Genomic DNA, 20,365 nt, shown 5'->3' with positions numbered 1-20,365 from the left:
GGTTTTTAAAATTCAAAACCAAAACCAAACCAAACATAAGAAGTATCGGTTTTTTTGGTCGGTTTAGTTCGGTTTTCTGTTTGGTTTGGTTTTTTAGGTTCTTATGAACACCCCTAATTATTATATATATCAATAGCAGTAGATATACTTCCTATAACCAGCACTTGTTAATACTACTAATATTTTGCAGGAAGCGAAGCTAGTTACTTGTATAGTGACAGATTGAACATGCAATGAAAAGAAAGGAGTATATTTTGTAGGGATTAGAGACTAGAGAGTAAGCTGATATTCATAACCAAAAATTACAAGTTAGAACTTCTTAAATCTGAATTCTGGAAGTATAGAAAATGATCTGTTCCGTTAATTTGAATGCTGAAAAATACATCCAATATAAGACCAACGAGGAACGCTTATATGGATTCTATTAAATCTTCACTTTTAGGTGGGAGGAATAAATTAAACAAACAAACTATGGATAAATTCAAACTACCTCTTCTTAAATTTTTATCAATTTTTTTATACGCGTTTGCCTTAAATTCAATTGGAGGAAATACACTAAAGAAAGAAGAGTTTAATTAGTTTGGATTAGCAGTGAAACAAAAGAAAACATTACCAAGATGAGCAAACAAGCCGACCAGAAAACAACACGATTAATAAAAACTTTGAGTTTATTTAAAGAACTATTACTGTTATAGTAATTCGTATTTTATTACCATTTTTAACTTATGAGAAACCATTTGAAAGAGATTTTTTAATTAGTAGAGTAATTTTTTCCTTTTTTGGATGAAAAAGAAATAAGAATCAAATATTTTTATGAGTTACCGCTGAATTTTCACTGAGTTTTTAGTCAAAACTGTGAAAGATTAGACCATATTTTTTTAGAGTAGGTCTAATAAAAGGAAAAAAAAACTCGAATTCTAAAAGAATCAAATGTTTTAATGAGTTACCCTGAATTACTTCAAACTCAAACATAAGGGACTAAATTCTCTCACATCACAGAGAGTTTTTTCTTCTCTAAAAGCACGTATGCTTTAATAGTCGTACATAGCGCTTTAAGGACAGTTCCACGAAACCAAACCAAATTTTGTATAATTAAAAGAAAAAGGAAAAGAAGATGAAGCAAAGGAGAAATTCTCTTAATCATCTCGACACTATTGGTCTCTCTTTCCATTTCGGGCAGAATTGGCAGCTGATTTATCACACACTGACACACTCGTATATATACAATGTGTGCGAAAATTCAAACAATCAGTATTGCTCGAAACCTAGTGTGCGGTGGCGCTGCTAGAGCAATCGGAAAATCATTTGCATCGAGGAACATGGCAACCGCCACGACGGCAGCACATGAAAATCTTCTCACCGTCGGCAGTAAAATCATCGCCGTCGGTCGTAACTACGCCGCTCATGCCAAAGAACTCGGTAACGCAGTACCTAAGGTCTCTCTCTCTCTCTCTCTCTCTCTCTCTCTCTATGTGTGTGTGTGTGAATTCTGATCTGTGATTGATGCTTTTCTCGAAGCTGATTGAGCGCAATCGATCATCGTACTAGGTTTATCTATGTGTAATTGTGATTTAACTTTTGAAGGAGCCAGTGTTGTTTATGAAGCCCACATCCTCGTATTTGATGAACGGAGGGACAATCGAAGTTCCTCATCCATTGGAATCACTGGATCACGAGGTGGAGTTGGCAGTTGTGATAAGCCAAAGAGCTAGGGATGTACCTGAAGCCACTGCTATGGACTATGTTGGAGGTATTCTATCAACAATTGGCAAAACTTGTATGCTCGATTTTGTATTTTGATTCCTAAAGTTGATAACTTTGAGTTGAATTCGACTGTATTTTGCAAGTGTAGTTATATCTTTAATCTTGTTTCATAAAATGCATGTGTGATTGTTATTTTAGTCGATAGAAAAAAGAAAGACCCTGTATAGTTTGTTGATCTGTGCTGCAGTTTTTGACAGCCAATGCTGTTCTTTAGGTTACAATATGAAGTTGATCTTCTATCGTGATTCTCGTTTTGTACATTGCATGGTCTCTATTCTCTAAACTACTAAAGCACCACATATTGGAGAAAATTACTGCTATGAGCTCTTTTTGACGTGCATCTTAATTTATATTATAGCAAAAGACTTGAGAAGCAGTGAACTGAATTGGTGTTGTGGAATGATGTGTTTTTCTTCCCCTGATAGATTTTTTCAGCATAAATATTTTCCCAATCCTTAAGATAAATATTTGCCCAATCCTTAAGATAAAACTGGTGCTCAGATAATGTGTTTCACCCTCTGACCCATCAATTGCATGGCTCAGGCCTCAGAGTAGTTTTGCACTGTTCACTGGTTTAAGACGATAAATAAAAGATATTCGAGCAGTGAACCTTACGGCACAGTAGGCATTCCTGATATTGTGTGTATAGAGAGGTTCTAATTTTACCCCGGAAGTGTAAAGAAAAAGAGAGAAAAAAGAAAAAAATAAAGAATTCCTCTTCCTTGTAGTAGTCTCCATTTTGTCTCGTGAGATTTCTTCTTCCTTGTAGTAGTCTCCATTTTGTCTCTTGCCATCTCAGTATTGGTGAAAGCCCACAGTGAACCAGTTAAAACCTCTTATCATAAATCTACTAATGTTAATGTTATAATGTAAAAGTGCACTACCGTCAACCTCCTCACCTAAGCCTTGTTTCTCTTAGCTGAAGACCCAAGAAGGCTATTTTTTTTGTGGAGGGTTATGTGACCGGCACTCGACGGCATAACCCCTGCTGAGCGAACCCATCAACTTGATTAGTTATCATGAAAGACTATGGGGATCCGGGGTTCCCCATGCCTATAGTAACTTAATCGATTAGAAGTAACTTATCTGGATTCAATTTCGTTTGCTTTCTTCTTTTTCCTTGTTCCTGTTGTGTTGGAATATTTTTCACATTCCACCCCATGCCATAGAAAGTTGCAGCGCACTTGCATTGGCTGCTTTTTTGACAGTTTATCTCTATTTGAGCACAAAATCAAGTTGAGGCTTGCCAAGACACTTTGCGATTGTTGCTAACATCCGCCAAGCTGTGTGGCTACTGGCCAACACAACCACCTCTTGGGCAATATATTTAAGCCGAGGGTCTATCGGAAACAGCCTCTCTACTCCTCCGGAGTAGGGGTAAGATCTGCGTACACACTACCCTCCCCAGATTCCACTTGCGGGATTCTACTGGGTTGTTGTTGTTATTGTTGTTGTTGTTGGATTCTACCTGAACAGTGCTACGCTGTTGTTCCTTCGCTTAGGTGAATACTGGGTGTCTATCTTGCCAAGGTTCACTTGTCTTTTCAATTTTTATCTACTTTTGCCGGAAATAAATTAGAGTTATTCAACGAACTTGTTAAGATATGCCCATCGATTCATGGGATGTCCCCTATTTGTTTAAAAACGGAAGCAGTGGAACAACAAAACCAGGTTGATTTATTTGCGGAATTTTTTTTCCTTCTTTCTGTTTCTAAGTTCGTTAAACATACTCATCCATCTGCTTTCTTCAGGCCCTCTTCTTTTCCTTCTCAAAAAAAAAAAATAATCCATCTGCTTTCTTCTGAGTCTGCATTAGATTGTTTGTCCCAATAAATATGTGGACTCTACTCACTGGTTGAAAATTCTTTGTTTCAGGTTATGCACTTGCTTTGGATATGACTGCGAGGGAGATCCAAGCTACTGCAAAGGTTTGAATTCTTTTACGTCATACATTTCGAATATCCGTGCTCATTTGTCTTATTTATTTTTGGTCTTTAATCATTACTATTAGTCCTTCATTGTCATTCCTGAGGATGACAATACCAATTTTTACCAATACAAATTGACAGTCTGCAGGCCTGCCGTGGACTGTTGCTAAGGGCCAAGACACATTCACTCCTATCAGCTCGGTTGTAAGAAGTTTTGGCAATGTCATATGTTTGTTTTCATTTTCCCTTTGTTTTCCCCCTAATGTTAGATGGTGTTATATATCATTTTGAGAATAATTAATAATCATCTTTCCCTTTTGTTTCCTGCAGTTACCTAAGTCGATGGTGCCAGATCCCCATGATATAGAATTGTGGCTGAAGGTAATAATATTTCTTTCCGTCTGCTTAATGTTGGTCTTCACAATTGCAGCTGATCATCATATGCTACTCTGCAGGTTGATGGAGAAATTCGGCAAAAAGGCTCGACAAGTGATATGATATTCAAGATCCCATTTTTGATTAGCCACATAAGTTCGATCATGACTCTTCTTCAGGGAGATGTTATTTTAACTGGTAGGACGACTCATGCTGCTTCTTTATTCAATTGATAAATGGCCTTTCATGAAAGTTATTTTTTCTTTTCGCAACTTGCATTGCATTTTTTTCTATTTATAAAGTCCTGTAAACTTTTGCAATTGTTAGGCCTTTTATGATAAACTGAGGTCATTAAGGTTCTTCCTTTTTGTGCTTGAATTTTTCTTGATTTACATGCTTGTGGTTTTGAAAGTGAAACATGTTTTTGATGGCCTGCTACGTTCTTGGATCTCTTTTAGTTTCCCTCCATTGTCAGTTTTTGTTAATTTACATGAAGGCTCAATACTTGTATATCACTGGACAAGAGAAGGAACATCATTCGGTTTACACTAGTCTTATTCTAAAAAAAATGCTGCAAACTGTCCTGAAACCATTGGGTAACCCTACCTACTGTTTTCTATAATTCAGCAAGTATGTCACCTACTGGAGATTTCTTTTTAAATTTCAGCAAGTGTGTCACTTCACCCAGTTTATTGAGAATTTTAAAACGTTCTTGTTCAAGTAATACAACTCTTGTTACAGTTATTCATTCAATGTATCCATTACTGATTTTCTGTAGGGACTCCCAAAGGAGTTGGCCCTGTTAAGGTAGGCCAAAAGATTGATGCTGGCATAACGGGTTTCCTGGATGTTCACTTTGATGTTGGAAGACGCCCAGGAGCAAAACAACAATGATTCACCAAGAGTTAGCTTCTTTTTTCTTTGTTGTATACTTGAACCACTTCTTTGTGGACAATTCTTTCTTTTTCCTTTTAAGACATCCCGGATATGTTGTACAATAATAAAAACACTAACATTAAACATTTAGAACTGCTTGTATGTTTTCTGAAAAATTACAAGTTGAAATAGCATGATGCTCGACTTTGTTTTTCAGTTGAATGCTTTTTTGTACCCTTTTTAGGTGATAAATCCCTTAGGTAATGCCATTAGAAATTTATACTATATAGTATTCAGTTCATTTTGATTAAGGTTTATTAGTACTCAGCTGCTAGTTGTATAAGAGGACCTGATTATAGCAGTCTTAATCAACAATATAGCTTTCTCATTATCTCTCTTCTCTCAGTCTCAAGTTTAGTGTCTTTGCCTTGGTGTTAATATCACATATCACTCAAAGTAATATCTATAATGTTTCTTTCTATTCCTACCCTTCAATTCCTGGCTGAAAAGAAAAGAACTTCTGAATGGAAACCAATTTTTTTAAGGTTTACAGATATTTGGAAATGGATGAAATAGGTATAAGAATTATTTTAGCGTATGGAAATGATGCTTGTGCAACTCCATTTTCTGGTTGATCTAACTTCTTGTGGAGCTCCAAAGAAATTTTAAAGTGCAGAACCTTTAATCAGAGGAAGAAAATCCCTGTAAGAAGGCATGGATGTGTTTGTTAACTTCATCAGGCTTTTCTTGTTGAAGAAAATGAGCCACCCCTTTCAAGATAACCACATCTTCTAGCAAGGGTACATCTTTCTTTAATCCACCCTTGTGTATATAATCCTCGACTCCTGCTGCATTGTAAGTTATGTCCAAATCTCCTACTATGAACTTCACTGGTACTTTTATTTTAGCCCCAGTCCATGGTGCTGTCAGTTCCCAGTTTCTGCATTTCAAGAATACAATCAATTTTGAGGTAAGTAGCTAGTCATATTTTCTTTTAGGGCTTTACCCAGAAGGGAAGCCCTTTCAAAAATTCTCAATGGTCAGGGCCAAAGAGGGGGTTTGGAAATAGTTTTCAACCAGCAATAGACGCGCCTCGGTTAGTACCTGAGTAGCTGCGTCATTGCCCCAAGCGCAAAGATTCTCTATACTTTTGAATCAAGATTTATTAGTTGAGTAGTCTTTCGAGTAGAGCTATAATATAGTAGTGATTCATTATATGAAGAAAAAAAATGAAAGAGGGATTAGTGTAGAAGCTTACAGATCAAGAGCTCTGTAATAATTCAATCCACCAGTGAAGCCAGTCTGCTCATATTTGGTAGCATAGTAATCAACTTCTTTTTCAGTCAGCCAAGGGGGTAATTTGACTGGACTTTTATCAAATGGCTTTCCTTTAGGCAACTTCAGTGGTTCAGGGTTTCGATTAGTCAATAGCTTCTCCAAAACTGTCTTGGTCCCTATTTGAGCAAATTCTTCTTCTATTTCTCCAGGTTCCTTCATAGTTTAAATTATTAAACAATTCATCACATTATGAGAACTAGTGACATTTCCATCTACCCTTAAATTATTGTTTTTTACTCTTCAATAGTCAAACAAACTTGAATTTCACAAAATTTTGATATATATTTTTCCCGCACTTGTAGTATTATTATTATACATCCTAACATTATTTCATAAAGACGAATTAATACAAGTTTGACTTAACCTTAAAAGTTGATCAACTTGACTATCAACAGTAAATCGAGTATTCAATTCATTTAGATGGAGTATTAGTTGAGAGAAGAAAGAGTGGAAAAATAAATAAATAAACCTGGAATCTGATAATATAGTACTCATCTCCATAAGTAGCACGTAGACGAGCAATGGGCCTAACAATTGGGTTTCGTGGAGTGAAAGGAACACTCATGTTAACAAGGGCCTTGACCTTATCGGGCCTATACAAACACAAAGCCCAAGCAATCATAGCTCCCCAATCATGGCCCACTACAAACACTTTCTCTTGGTCAGGGGAAAGGATATTAAGAAGTTCCACAATGTCACCAACAACATGGAGAGTGGTGAACTTGGTGAAGTCATCATTGAGTGCTCCGGTGGTGTCTCCGAACCCGCGTAGGTCCGGGGCTACCGCCCGGTAGCCATGGCCCGCCATGAACGGCATTTGGTAGCGCCACGAGTACCATAGTTCCGGGAAGCCGTGAAGGAATAGAACTATTGGGCCTTGGCCCATTTCAGCTATGTGCATGTTTATCCCATTCACTCTCAATAACTTGTGTTGAATCTCCTTCATTTCCTCCATCTCGCTCTTTCTATCACTCTCCTTGAAAATGTACTTGTGTTTTGACAATCTCGCTTAGAGTTTAGCTGCTTTTTAAAGTGTACAAGTTCGTGAAGAGGGCAAGTAAAATGAGGAAAAGCGGCTTAGAAAAGAGTAGTAGGTATACTTTTACAAGCAAGAGTACCATTGAGCTTAACTTGTTTCGTTTTTTGGTTATATCGTTATATGTCACAATGTTGTTCTTTTGCAAATTATGGTTAATCTCGAGAGAAGTTTCTGAAATCTCTCCACCTTTTGTTCTACTAAGAAAATAGGTTTTCTTCTCCTCTTGGCTTTTCCATGTGAGTCATATACTTGTGTCCTTATTACTTAAATGGAACAATAAGTTAACTATCTTTTTTTATCACTCTGAGAAAACGTATGACAAAGTTTAGAACTAAAATTTTAGTATTAATTGAAAAGCCATGACGTTTGTAGCAGAAAATGAATTGGATAGATAACGGACTGATGATAATGACTCATAGCTAATATTTTACTTTTCTTTTGTACAACGAGACTACTACAGTTGAATCTCTCTATAACAGTCAATACTTCACTATAGCAACCGGGTTTTCTTTGGAACTAATTTTTCATGCTATATTATAATAAGTATTTGTTATCTATAACAACTTACTATAACAGCCAAAAAATATCGGAATTAACAAGGCCGTTACAAAGAGGTTAGACAGTAATTTGATAGAGATTAGTCACAATTGGTACAGTGACCATCTGCATAAAATTTTCATCAAAAAGCATAATAAACTCAATGTTTAACTCTCAAGAATTATAAGAATTGGAATTATCAGAAATTAATCAAGCGTAATCTTAATTAGTTGCAAGAAGAGTGCAAGAAAACTCCATCTTCAATAAAGAACAACAAAATAAAGCTCACCTGGTTGTCAACATTATGGGCACACATTACAAACTTAGCAAACAAACACATTTAATACAACCTCAAAAAATGGAGGAAAAAAAAGAAGAGAAACTCTACAGAATAGCACAGAACTTGGATTGATTAGAGGATGAAATCTTGCGAATAAAGTTGTAAATATGGTCATTAATTTCTTTTGGTTTTTCTTCGTGGATAAAATGTCCAACTCCTTCTAAAACCACAACTTCCTCTAACAAAGGCACTTGTTTTTTGAAACCTCCTTTGTGTAAATAATCTTTTGTGCCAGGAGCATTATAAGTAAGGTCAAGCTCACCTACAATGAACTTCACTGGTACTTGGATTTTAGCCCCTGAAATGCTTGTGAAACAATGTGATCTCCTTGCACTGGTAAAGCATTGACATTATTTCGGTTGCTCTCTCTCTCTCTCTCTCTCTCTCTCTCACACACACACACACACACACACACATCAAATTTCTAACGACCAAGCTGTATTTTGTATTTCAGGGTGTGTTTATGGCCACTAAGACCATATAGTCATGCATCTAGCCGATCCAACTTGTTTGGATTTGAGACATTATTTAAGTTCGCGTATTGTAGTTATATTATTACTTCCCGGTCCAATATATAATAACGAGAGTTTGAAGTACGAAAGTTAAATTTTCTAATTTTTTTGTTAATTCGAATATTAACTTTTAATATTTTCGAACTGAGAATTACATAGTTAGCAAGCAACTACGTACATACATTACTATACATTGCCGTTGTTAATTAATATCAATATGACTAAAATGTTTGTAAAAATAACAATAAAAAGATACTTAACTTTGAAATATTACTACTATCATGTAAAATAGGACAACGGGAGTATTATAGTACTCCATCCATCCTAATTTATGTGATACACCTTCCTTTTAAGCTTATATTTAGCTAAAAGAGTGATATCTTATTATAATTAAGAATAATTTAATTTTAAACTTCTCCTTTTTCATGAATGAAATAATTTATAGACATACAATTATATCTATATTATATCTATGGTTGTTTTAGACTATAAGTTCTAAAATTTTTATTTTCATTTTTTCTTAATTCTATGCATATATAGTCAAAGTGCATCATATAAAATGGAACGAAGAGATTATATTAAAATCGCTTACCGATCTATTGCTCGGTAAAAGTTGAGTGCTCCAGTGAAGCCAGTTTGTTCATATTTGGTAGCATAGAAATCAAGTTCTTCCTCTGATAACCAACAAGGCAGCTCTACTTGAGGATTATCTCCAAATGATTTTCCTTTTTTAAAGTAAAGAGGAGCTGGTTCCCTATATGTGAAAAACTTCTTTAAAACATTCTTCACACCTATCTCCTCAAACTCAGCTTCTATTACTCCAGCCTCCTGCATTAACACAATCAAATTAAAGGAGCTGTTAATCATGTAAATTTACTATTCATGTTGTGTTAAAATGAATGTTCTCGAGAGTTAAAAAAAGTAATCTTCAACTAATTCATTAATTAATTCGACTCTTGACAAAAAAAGAATATAGAAAATTGTTTCAGTAGTACTCCCTTATGTAATGACTTTTGAAACTTCTTGTTTAAAACAAGTCATAAATATTTGTATGGTATAAATCATTCCATCATTTCATTAAGGATAAAATCATAAGTTTAAAAGTTATATTGTATCTAAACTTAGAAATATATTATTTTTTTGGGATAGATTGAAAATAAAAGTTTATTACATAAATTGGGACGAAGAGAATATTAACTACTCCCTCTATTCACTTGTACTTATACACACTGTAATTTGTATTTCCCTTAATAAATACTCCATTCGTTTTAATTTATGTAAACTTATTTCATTTTTAGTCCGTACCAAAAAGAATGACGTCTTTACTTATTTGGAAACAATTTACTTTTATGTAATAATTTATAGCCACACAAAATATATCTGTCTTATTTTACACCACAAATTTAAAAGTATTATCTCTTTTCTTAAATTTCGTTCCCAGTCAAATAGGTTAACATAAATTAAAACTGATGGAATAAATAAAGTACATATTTTACCGTAATATCCGTAATAATGATACCAATTCCTATGCAACCACCGTCGCAAGTCCTGCGGTGAGAACGAAGCTAAAGCCCCGACCGCCAGAAATGCACGAAGAAAAACCAGCTGCATTTTTCTCTCCACAAGAAGAAGAGAAAATTCTCACATGGAAAGCCAGCTATTGAAGACATCAGGAGGGATTTCGCATCTAGGTTTCCGATGGTTGGTACTCTTAAAATTGGTCATTATAATTCCAAGTATATTTTTCTAGATTTCATGGTTAGGGAGGATTATTTGAAGATATATCTTAGAAGGAACTTCTGGGTTTTGGGGAGTTGGATGAGGGTTGTTACTTGGACTGCAGATTTCAATCCGAAAGAAGAAACCTCATTAGCGCCTTTTTGGATTACCCTGCCGGAGCTCAAATGGCAATATTATAATTGGTATGCGCTTCAGAGAATTACTTCTACTATTGAAACTTTATTAAAAATTGACAAAGCCACTGATGTTAAGTCAAGGCTTAATTTTGCTAAGGTTATGGTTGAGGTCGATTTGGCTATTTTAGAGACGAGTGTCTGTATGGGCAGGCATCAAGGAAGAGGGTGGGTCTGAAGTTGGGGTTTTTTGGCAACAGATAGAATACGAATTTGTCCCAGATTACTGCTTTGCTTGCAAACATAAGGAACATGTTTAGGAGGTATGTTTGTCACAAAAGAGGAAGGTGAATTCAGATAACTCAAAGGCGAATGTTGGTGCTGTTATGCCTACTACTGATCAGTTGTCTAAGAAACAAGCACATCCTTCCAATTTTGCATCTACAAGCTCTAAACCAGTCAATAAGAAGGCCTCTTTCACTAAGCGTGGTGTTAGGACAAATTTTATTCAGTTGCCAAAAATGGATGCTCAGAATTTTGCTCTCACAAATCATATCCCTGTTGCTTTAGGAGGTAGTCAATCTTCTAAAGGTCCAGTGATTAATAGCAAAGGAATTATCAAGTAGAGAAACCTTTCACGGAATAGGCGAAGAATTCAGCAAGGCATCAGGGCTAGCCTTGGCAAGAAGAACAAAATGAAATGGGTGGCTAGGCCATCAAATGATAAGGGAGAACAATAGAAGACCGAACAAGCTAACGATACTGTACAAAATTTATCTTAAGTCAATTCTATTGTAGTAGTTGAATCATATGCTAAGGATGATAGCCAGGAAAGGGATATAGAAGTTCTGAATGTACAAACTCGTTTCCCGACTGTGGGCCACAATCCTGTGAGTGTGTCCAACTCATTTCAACTACTTGAAAAGGAAGCTAATCTTTGTGAAGAGCAGGACAATTTACAAGAAATTGGTTCTCATTCCAACTCTCAAAGGATGGGTTTTTGTGGTACTCCCCAGTCAGTAGGAGGTCCAACAACCAGTCCAATTTTGCAAAAAGAAGCAAAAGGTATACATTTGGAGGTTCAGCTGTGGAGTCCCAACACAACTCCACTTCAACTAAATTTTCCCACTGGTACTTTGACTTTGGCTCAACAGAATACAATTTTGGAAGGGATAATGAAGAAGAGGCTAGTGAACTTGAATTCAGTAGTGAAGATGATCATGATAGAGATCAGGATGGCGACTATGAAGAGGAGGTATTGGATGCAGAAGTACAAGGAAATTGTATGAGAAGATTTCAAGTCAAGATCAAAAACTTGAGTAGAAGACTCAGCCAGTGGTCAAAAGAACAAATTGAAAATGTGTTTGATAAAGTCAGAGAATGGGAAGCCAAGATGCAAGTTCTGGAAGATGAATACATTGAGAATGATATGGAAGATCTTAGACCTCAGATTCATAAAGGTCAAGCAGAGCACACTAAATGGTTGAAACGTGAAGAAGCAATACTCAAGCAAAGGGACAACATTAGATGGCTAGAAGAGGGTGATTCAACCTCTAAATATTTTCATTCCATTATAAATGAAAGAAGACGAAGACTCACCTTACAGAGAGTACAAGGAGAAGCTAGACAGTGGTTAAATGGGGAAGAAAACATTGCTAAAGAGGCAGTTGATTGTTATATAAATTTGTTTGGAGATGAAGGTGTTCCAGAGCTTCATCATTTGGATTGTATCAGCCAGCTTATTAACTAGGAGGATAATAATATGTTATGTAATATCCCAGATGAGGAGGAAATCAAGAAAGATATATTTGATCTAAATGCTAGCAGCTCACTAAATGCTAACAGCTCACCAGGGCCAAATGAATTTGGAGGAGCATTCTACCAAAACTGTTGGGACATTGTCAAAGTAGATTTGGTCAATTTGATACAACATTTCTTTACTGGGGCAGAGCTTAGCAGATTCTATACAAGCACATATCTAGTATTGTTTCCCAGAGTGGATAATCCTAGTTCTTTTCATGAAATGAGACCTATAAGCCCGAGTAACTATTCATACAAGATTATCTCTAAGATAATGAGTTCAAGACTGAATTCTATTCTCCCAAAGCTTATATCTCACAATCAGACAGGCTTCCTAAAAGGCAGGTCAATTACAGAAAATATTTTATTGGCCCAGGAAATTATACATGGTATTGGAAAAAGAAACGTGGGAGGAAATATAGTCGTTAAGCTTGACATGTCAAAGGCTTACGATAGTCAATTGGTACTTCTTATTGCAAGTGTTGAGGAAGTTTGGGTTTTCAGAAAATTGGATTGACCTAGTGTGGAGGCTAATCTCTAATGTTTGGTATTCTGTGCTCACTAATGGAGTTAGAAGAGATTTCTTTCTATTTTATAAAGGGCTAAAGCAAGGGGACCCCTTATCCCCTTCTCTTTTCATACTAGGGGCTGAAGTTCTCTCTATCATGTTAAATCAGTTGCCTCATAAAAATCAGTACATTGAATTTAGTATGTTGCATAATGGTCCACAAATAACACATCTTGCTTATGCAGATGATGTTGTGATTTTTACATCTGGTGGAAAAAGATCGTTGAAGTTGGTGATTCACCAATTGCAGAATTATGAGAATTGTTCTGGGCAGAGTATTAACATTAATAAGAGTTGTTTCTTGGTTAGTACAAAGGCCTCTAATGTTGACATTCAGAGAATTAAGGAAGTTACTAGTTTCAATCATGCCAATTTTCCCATCACCTATTTAGGATACCCTTTGTATATGGGAAGACAGAGGATATCTCACTTTAATGATAGGATTAGAAAAATTGTGAGGAAGATAACAGGTTGGCAGGGTAAGTTGGTATCTGTTGGTGGTAGAGCAACTCTTATCAAGCATATAAAAAATGTCTCAACCTATCTACTTGCTTTCTGCCATAAAACCGCGTAAAACTATTTTTAAGCAATTCGAAAGTTATATGGCCAAATTTTTCTCGGGGTCTATAGATGGGAAAACAAAAATATCACTCGAGTTCTTGGGATAATTTGTGCTATCCAGTAGAGGAAGGAGGCTTGGGTTTCAGGAGGTTGGTTGATGTTAGTAATAGTTTAACTATGAAAAGGTGGTGGCGATTTAGAACTTGCAAGACGTTGTGGTCTAACTTCTTTCAAGCTAAATATTGCAGCAACTCTCACCCTGTTTACTACAATGTTAAACCAAATCATTCTCTCGCTTGGAATAATTTGATAAAGATCATAGAGAAGATGGAAGAGCTACTACTATGGAGGATCAACTCAGGCAATAGTAGTTTATGGTGGGACAATTGGTCAGAATTGGGTGTTATTGCTCAGATTATCCATTTGCAGGAACCTCCATGCAATCAAGCTGTTAGCGATGTTATCGTTAATAATAAGTGGAATATATCTAATTTACATCTTCCTGAATTATTGTTCGAACAGATATTGTCAATTCCCATTGGTAACTTTCTGAAAAGAATTTGGCATAAATATTTGCCTTTTAAAATGTCCTTTTTGGTTTGGAGAATCTTAAAAGATAAACTGCCTTTTGATGACACTATTATGAGATTTGTTCATACTTTTGTATCCAAATGCTTATGTTGTCTTGACTTTCAGAAGGAAACACTTCATTATACTTTTATTGGTGGCAAGGTGGCATCTCACATATGGAAATATTTTGGAGGACCGTTGGGGATCAGTTGGAGTGATATTCCTATTTTTACAATGATACAGAGATGGTGGGCTCTTAAACCTAAGAATAGTGTTCATCAAACTATCTTACAAGTTACTCATGTGGTTATATTTTGGGAGATCTGGAAGGCAAGATGTGCCTTGAAATTTGGAGGTAAAAAGGGTCTATGTAAAAGGAATTATTTACCAAATTCTAACTCATCTCAAATGGATTCTTGCTAAGACAGAGTGTGGTCGAGAATGGGATACCAACTGGGAAAGTATGTCATCAGATAGTTAATCTAGTTCCTAGGATTGTTTGCATTCCTATTATATGGGAAAAACCTCCTAACATGGTTGAAGCCAGGCTGCTCTTGCTGGCCTCAAATTGTGCAGTCATTATAATATGTGTAATATCATTCTGGAATGCGCAGTACCTTGGCAGATGATGGACACGGTTAAGAATATCCAAAGTCTTATCAGTCGGGTAAATCGTGAAGTACAACATTGTTATAGAGAAGTTAATCAGGTCGCGCATGCACTTGCCAAGCAGGGAATTGACAACGATGCATTGAGTATCACTTCATTTCAAGATCTACCAGTCTCAGCAAAAGGGTCTTATAGGCTAGATTACATCCAAATGGTTTCTTTTAGGCATAAGCAAAAGAAGAATAATGTATTTTTGTAAATTCATAAGTGTATCTGGCACGGGAAATTGGAGCTTATTTGTATTTTTTGTATAGGGATCTAGCTGGGAAGGAGGAGCTTGTACATCCAGTTTTCCCTTGATGCTTTAGTTTCTAAGGTAGAATATGATAGCTGGAGATATTTTATGTAACTCCAATTCAACTTTTGGTGAGGTAAGGACGTATGGTCCCCCTCTTTTGTATATTTTGCTAGTTTAATGAAAACAATGGAGATATGGAAGACTCACAAGGCCAAGCTTACTATGTCTATGCATACCAAAAATAACATCTTGCCCTTTCACAAAAAGACAGATCGTGTGCAGATCCAAGTGCTTTCGGATCTGGCGACTGTTAAATCTCAAAGTGCTATCAGTTGGAGACTATCAACGTTAGCTGCATGGAGTCCGCTAACCTTGTCTCTCTTTCTTTCAGTTATTGTACAGTTCTATATTTCAGACAGTGTTTTATCAGTCAGATTTTGTATTCATATTAGATACTAATGTACTCAGTGACACCGGGTTTTGGGAGTGTTGTGTATCTGTAATTAAAGGGGGAATGCCACCTTATGGCATATTTTATAAAAAAAAAATCTTAAAAAATAATTTGGGGAATGAGTAATTAATAAACAGGGTAAAACAAGGAAAAAAAATTCTTTCTCTTAATTTACTAAAATAAATAAATAAAAGTAAAAATATGATTTTAGTATAGATAGTGGATAAGTAAAAGCCCCGTGATGGAAGATAGGAGGAAAAATCAAGCTATTAATTATTGGATCAAAAGAAAAGTTAGATAATTAATTACTAGATGGAATATACCTAGAGTGTAGCAGTGATAAAATGAGGGAACTGTTTTTTCTAAAAAGACAACACATATCATAATCTTTTGGAGATCTATTCCATAACAGAACATCTCTATACTTACACGTACTAGCAGCTTTACTTTATGGAAACGAATCTTGCTTTTTAAGAACTATTGGGATTCAAACTTATGGAACTGTGGCTATCGTAACAACTTAAAAAATGAAACAAAATAAAAAGAATAAAGATTTTTAAAATTTGTAGCGTAAAACAAGTCATAGTTATTTTTGTGGTTATCAATCATCTCATTAAGTAAATCTTTAAAATTATTTCTAGATGTATAAATTTTTATTCTTATTAAAATAGACAAAAAAGTAAAATGCCATCACATAAATTGATATAAATGAAGTACTTAATAAAAATGTAACTGCATTGTTTCTTTAACAATAATCTATTTTGTTGGATCAAATAATTTAATCTGTTTTGCTACGAACAAAATAGATAATAAAATCAGAAATCCTTGAATTTATATTCGAACGTAATATTGCTCCTGCATGTAGATGATCGATGAAAGATATGCAAAGTGCAAACTACTAGATCAAGGATCATAGCGAGGTTGCTTTTCTATTTTTGTCACTATTTATTATTTTATCTTTATTTGTTGGAACCCTATATATGTAAATCTCGAGAGATTCCAAACTTTTACTAAAACGGATGGTTAAAATAGAATGATGCTCCATAACTAATCTAACTATATTAAATCTGTTAGATTCATGATATGAATAATTCATATAGTCGATCCATATAATTCAAAACTGAACGTTAACCGATGGAAGTTCTCGTTTGGTCATAGATTTTAGCTATTTAAAAAAAAATATAACTAAAAATACTGTTTGTTCGTGGAATATGATCAGTTTTTTAAAAAAATTGAAATTCTTTTTCAAGTGCCCAAGAACTAGTTTAATACAGATTTTGGGTGAAAATTTTTCTTCTACGCATAAAACTTTAATTTTTTTTTCCAAATAAAATACATGTCCAAACACAACTTTAACTTACAAATATTATTTTTCAACAAAACTTCAAAAACTCTTTTTTCAACTTTCAATTGAATCTATGTCCAACTTCAATGACTTTTTGGTGAGAAAGAACGTGAGTTTAATTAGAAAAAATGCGAAACAAAAGGGAGATGAGAGATAGAGCAAATGAAGAGCACCTGGAATCTAACAACATAGTAATCATCTCCATAAACTGCACGCAAAGTCTCAAGTGGTTTCTTCATAGGGTTTCTGGGATTGAAAGCAACACTCAAGCAGAAAAAACCCTTAACCTTATCAGGCCTATACAAACAAAGAGCCCAAGAAACAACAGCACCCCAATCATGCCCTACAACAAACACCTTCTCCTCTTGTGGTGCAATAGAATTCAACAGCTCCACTAAATCACCAACAATACTTAGGGTTGTGAAATTGCTAGGATCATCTTTATTAGGTACTCCGGTGGCCGTGTCGCCGTAGCCGCGTAAATCCGGAGCTACGGCGCGGTATCCGTGGTTAGCCATGAATGACATTTGGTGCCGCCATGAATACCAGCATTCTGGGAAGCCATGAATGAAAAGGACTAAAGGGCCTTTACCTATTTCAGCATAATGCATGTTTATTCCATTTACCGACACTGTTTTGTGCTCTACACCTTCCATTTTCTGAAGTTTCGCCAAAGCTGATCTAAAGAAGGAGATTCGTGGATTCTTTGATTTTAGATTGTTCTATCGGTTCTCCTTTTGTATGCTCAAGAAAGATAAAATATACTCCGTACAATTCTACTCCGAGGGAGATTCGGGATGGTTAGGGTTTGTACTGATTTTCTTATTATATTTAGACGCAGAATATTTACGATTATATTTGACAGATCTCTCTTTTGGAGGAAAAGGTTGTGATCTCTATAAATTAAGGATTTCTCCATACCACATTAAAGAATTATGCTCTTTTAGTATAATTTTCTTTTGCACTCTGATTTATAATCGTTCAAGATTTGTTTTGTTAGCTTCCGCATGACGCCTTGTTATTTTGATCCCTTTTCATCTTAATGGATTCAACTTTTAAGGTTCTTAAGCATTAAATTGAATTTTAACTAATGTTCTACTATGAAAGTACTGAGTTGATGAATTCGGTACATTTAAGTTCCACCCGTGCCTGATTTCTACCCTCCATGTCCCATTTTATTCGATACAATTTTTTTTTCCCAAAAGAGTGATGCTTTCTGTATTTAGAAACATATTAAACTTCTTATTTTACTTTTTTTTTGAAAGCTTTTTTTCTTTTTAAATTCGTGTATATGGTGTCAAGCATAAATTGGACGTAGGAAGTATTGTTTAATTGCCCATGCAAGTCTTTGCTTTTTTGCTTTTGCACGTTAAGGCAGAGAGCAGGCCACTTTGGTGGACTTATATATTCCAGTATGGCCATATTAAATTATATCATGATGACCATCTATTCTGATAAGTCCATTTTTACTGTAAAATTGAGTCAATCATGGAGAATAAATGTAACTTGGGTGAAAATTCTCATACAGCTACAGGATGGACATAGTTGTATACGGTCGAGATCGAGTTCGCCTACGACATGAAAGGACAGACTCGGAACATGACAATACAAGACTGAAGATCGGCCTCGAGTCACACCGAGCTAGAACCCGGAGTCAGAACACCTGCCTTCGATAACATTGAGTCCGAGACCCCGGAGTCGACCCTAGCCCCCAACGAGCTCGAAGAAACATTGTTAGCATAACCAACAGAAGACCGAAATATCTGTACCGGGCAGATGTTGCGGCGGGAATCTCGGCGCGTATTAGTAAGGAACCGGCAATCAGCAAATCAAGAGATTTTTACCTTTTATAGAATTGTACCTAAGGTAGGACTCCTCTACTATATAAAGGGGGGTCTGATAATTTATTGAACACATCGTAACACATATCCTAAAGCAATACATTATTATTATTTCTCTTTAAACTCTTGTTCTTCTGTATCCTGACATCGATCGAAGCATACCTGGATCGAGGGTGATTAATCTTCCAAGGCTAAGACTGTTCAATTCTTGTGGTTAGCATTTACTTTATCATTATTTATTTCAATTGCAATCTAATTTATCATTTTGTGTCAAGTTAGTCCACGTATCCTTAAAACCACATACAAATTCAATTATTATCCGATTTTGAGGGTAAACAGTTTGGCGCCCACTGTGAGGCTAAGGATAATAATAGTTATTTGATACAAGCCTCCAAAACACACACTACTTTATACTTGTTTTTTAAAGTGTCTCTAATTGCAGGTTAAAACTCAAAATGTCGAACTCTCAATTATCACCCCTACATGTTGACAATGAGTCCGGTCATCACGGTGAAAATAACAACATAGCGCCCGGTGATGAGGTACCGCCTGTTGATCCCATTGAAATTCTGGTCGCGGATCCGATTGACGCTAATTCGCATGTGGCTATCGACACGAACCTGCCTGCCGACCCCAAGAATAGCATCTGTGGTGGAGCCCGATCTACAACTTAAAATACACAAAACATTGGAGGAGACGGGATCAGTTTACAGGTGATCTTCAAAATACCGCAGGCCCAACAGGCGGTGATAACTGAGTTACAGAATCAAAGCCGTACACCGAGCAGAGTTAAACCCGATCCACCCCGAGAAGTCACCCGCAGGGATGAACCGGTCGCAGAAAGGTCAAGTGAAAACGAATCGGGGGCTAACCCCGAGATCATAAAGATGCTTGAAGAACTGACAAAACGGGTAGAATCAGGGGAGAAGAAAATCGAAGCTAATGACAAAAAGGTGGAAACCTACAATTTCAGGGTAGATCAAATCTCAGGAGCACCACCGATGTTGAAAGGCCTGGATTCAAAGAAGTTCGTGCAAAAACCTTTTCCTCCAAGTGCGGCTCCAAAGCCGATCCCTAAGAAATTCTGCATGCCTGAGATTGCTAAGTATAACAGAACGACCACCCCAAATGAGCATGTAACCTCTTACACATGTGCCATCAAAGGAAATGACTTGGAGGATGATGAGATCGAGTCTGTCCTATTGAAGAAGTTCGGAGAGAACCTGTCAAAAGGAGCTATGATATGGTATCACAACTTACCTCCTAATTCTATTGACTCATTTGCTATGCTTGCGGATTCCTTTGTGAAGGCACACGCCGGGGCCATCAAGGTCGAGACCAGGAAATCAGACCTTTTCAAAGTAAAATAGAAGGATAACGAGATCCTCAGAGAGTTCGTGTCCCAGTTTCAAATGGAACGAATGGACCTGCCACCGGTCGCTGATGATTGGGCTATTCAGGCTTTCACCCAAGGGCTCAATGTTCAAAGCTCGGTGGCTTCACAGCAGTTGAAACAAAACCTGATAGAATGCCCAACCTTTACTTGGGCTGACGTGCATAACCGATATCAATCAAAAATCAAAGTCGAAGATGATCAACTCGGGGCCCCTTCGGGGTCCGTTTATCCCGTCATAAACATCGACGGAGTTAAGAGAGACATCGATCATGAACCACGATCAAACAGGGATCGGTATCAGTAGTATAATGGAGACCAAAGAAGTACTGGGTCTGGGCGGAACTCTTTGAGAAATGAAAGGAGA

The 20,365-nt window shown here is 36.2% G+C and overlaps 3 protein-coding genes and 1 pseudogene across 5 annotated transcripts; 1 reads left to right on the top strand and 3 right to left on the bottom strand.

The window, feature by feature from the left end:
* Positions 1-1,112: 1,112 nt before the first annotated feature.
* LOC107812056 (oxaloacetate tautomerase FAHD1, mitochondrial) lies at positions 1,113-5,159 on the top strand. Of its 3 annotated transcripts, none has more exons than XM_016637086.2 (7): positions 1,113-1,436; positions 1,585-1,750; positions 3,640-3,692; positions 3,834-3,893; positions 4,023-4,073; positions 4,148-4,265; positions 4,846-5,159. In XM_016637086.2, exons 1-7 carry the CDS (start codon positions 1,227-1,229, stop codon positions 4,959-4,961), a joined length of 774 nt encoding a protein of 257 aa, XP_016492572.1. In that variant the 5' UTR covers positions 1,113-1,226; the 3' UTR covers positions 4,962-5,159. The 3 variants fall into 3 exon arrangements, with proteins under 3 accessions (XP_016492572.1, XP_016492571.1, XP_016492570.1); XM_016637085.2 differs by having other exon boundaries at positions 3,834-3,896; XM_016637084.1 differs by having other exon boundaries at positions 3,834-3,914.
* A 138-nt stretch (positions 5,160-5,297) lies between these two features.
* On the bottom strand, positions 5,298-7,332 carry LOC107812054 (epoxide hydrolase 1-like). Its single transcript, XM_016637083.2, has 3 exons — positions 6,751-7,332; positions 6,202-6,434; positions 5,298-5,883 (listed from the first exon to the last, which is right to left on the bottom strand). Exons 1-3 carry the CDS (start codon positions 7,234-7,236, stop codon positions 5,625-5,627), a joined length of 978 nt encoding a protein of 325 aa, XP_016492569.1. The 5' UTR covers positions 7,237-7,332; the 3' UTR covers positions 5,298-5,624.
* Positions 5,942-6,082, bottom strand: LOC142169219 (U4 spliceosomal RNA; annotated as a pseudogene).
* A 715-nt stretch (positions 7,333-8,047) lies between the features above and the next one.
* Positions 8,048-17,591, bottom strand: LOC107812053 (epoxide hydrolase 1-like). Its single transcript, XM_075229448.1, has 3 exons — positions 16,938-17,591; positions 9,302-9,537; positions 8,048-8,524 (listed from the first exon to the last, which is right to left on the bottom strand). Exons 1-3 carry the CDS (start codon positions 17,418-17,420, stop codon positions 8,242-8,244), a joined length of 1,002 nt encoding a protein of 333 aa, XP_075085549.1. The 5' UTR covers positions 17,421-17,591; the 3' UTR covers positions 8,048-8,241.
* Positions 17,592-20,365: the final 2,774 nt, after the last annotated feature.

The sequence above is a fragment of the Nicotiana tabacum genome, chromosome 14, assembly GCF_000715075.1.
Source record: "Nicotiana tabacum cultivar K326 chromosome 14, ASM71507v2, whole genome shotgun sequence".
Lineage (NCBI taxonomy): Eukaryota > Viridiplantae > Streptophyta > Magnoliopsida > Solanales > Solanaceae > Nicotiana > Nicotiana tabacum.
Note: the sequence above shows the minus strand (reverse complement) of the source record. Positions and strands in the feature narration are given on the sequence as shown.

Bases quoted from the DNA above. Each gene is read 5' to 3' on its own strand.
- LOC107812056 (XM_016637084.1), top strand. From the start codon at position 1,227: ATGTGTGCGAAAATTCAAACAATCAGTATTGCTCGAAACCTAGTGTGC. The intron at 1,751-3,639 runs GTATTCTATCAA...TCTTTGTTTCAG, and splicing joins TGCTATGGACTATGTTGGAG to GTTATGCACTTGCTTTGGAT. The intron at 4,074-4,147 runs GTAATAATATTT...GCTACTCTGCAG, and splicing joins ATATAGAATTGTGGCTGAAG to GTTGATGGAGAAATTCGGCA.
- LOC107812054 (XM_016637083.2), bottom strand. From the start codon at position 7,236: ATGGAGGAAATGAAGGAGATTCAACACAAGTTATTGAGAGTGAATGGG. The intron at 6,435-6,750 runs GTTTATTTATTT...TAAACTATGAAG, and splicing joins ACTATATTATCAGATTCCAG to GAACCTGGAGAAATAGAAGA. The intron at 5,884-6,201 runs GTAAGCTTCTAC...CTTGAAATGCAG, and splicing joins TATTACAGAGCTCTTGATCT to AAACTGGGAACTGACAGCAC.
- LOC107812053 (XM_075229448.1), bottom strand. From the start codon at position 17,420: ATGGAAGGTGTAGAGCACAAAACAGTGTCGGTAAATGGAATAAACATG. The intron at 9,538-16,937 runs GTGCTCTTCATT...GTGTTAATGCAG, and splicing joins ACTATGTTGTTAGATTCCAG to GAGGCTGGAGTAATAGAAGC. The intron at 8,525-9,301 runs GTAAGCGATTTT...TACCAGTGCAAG, and splicing joins TTTTACCGAGCAATAGATCG to GAGATCACATTGTTTCACAA.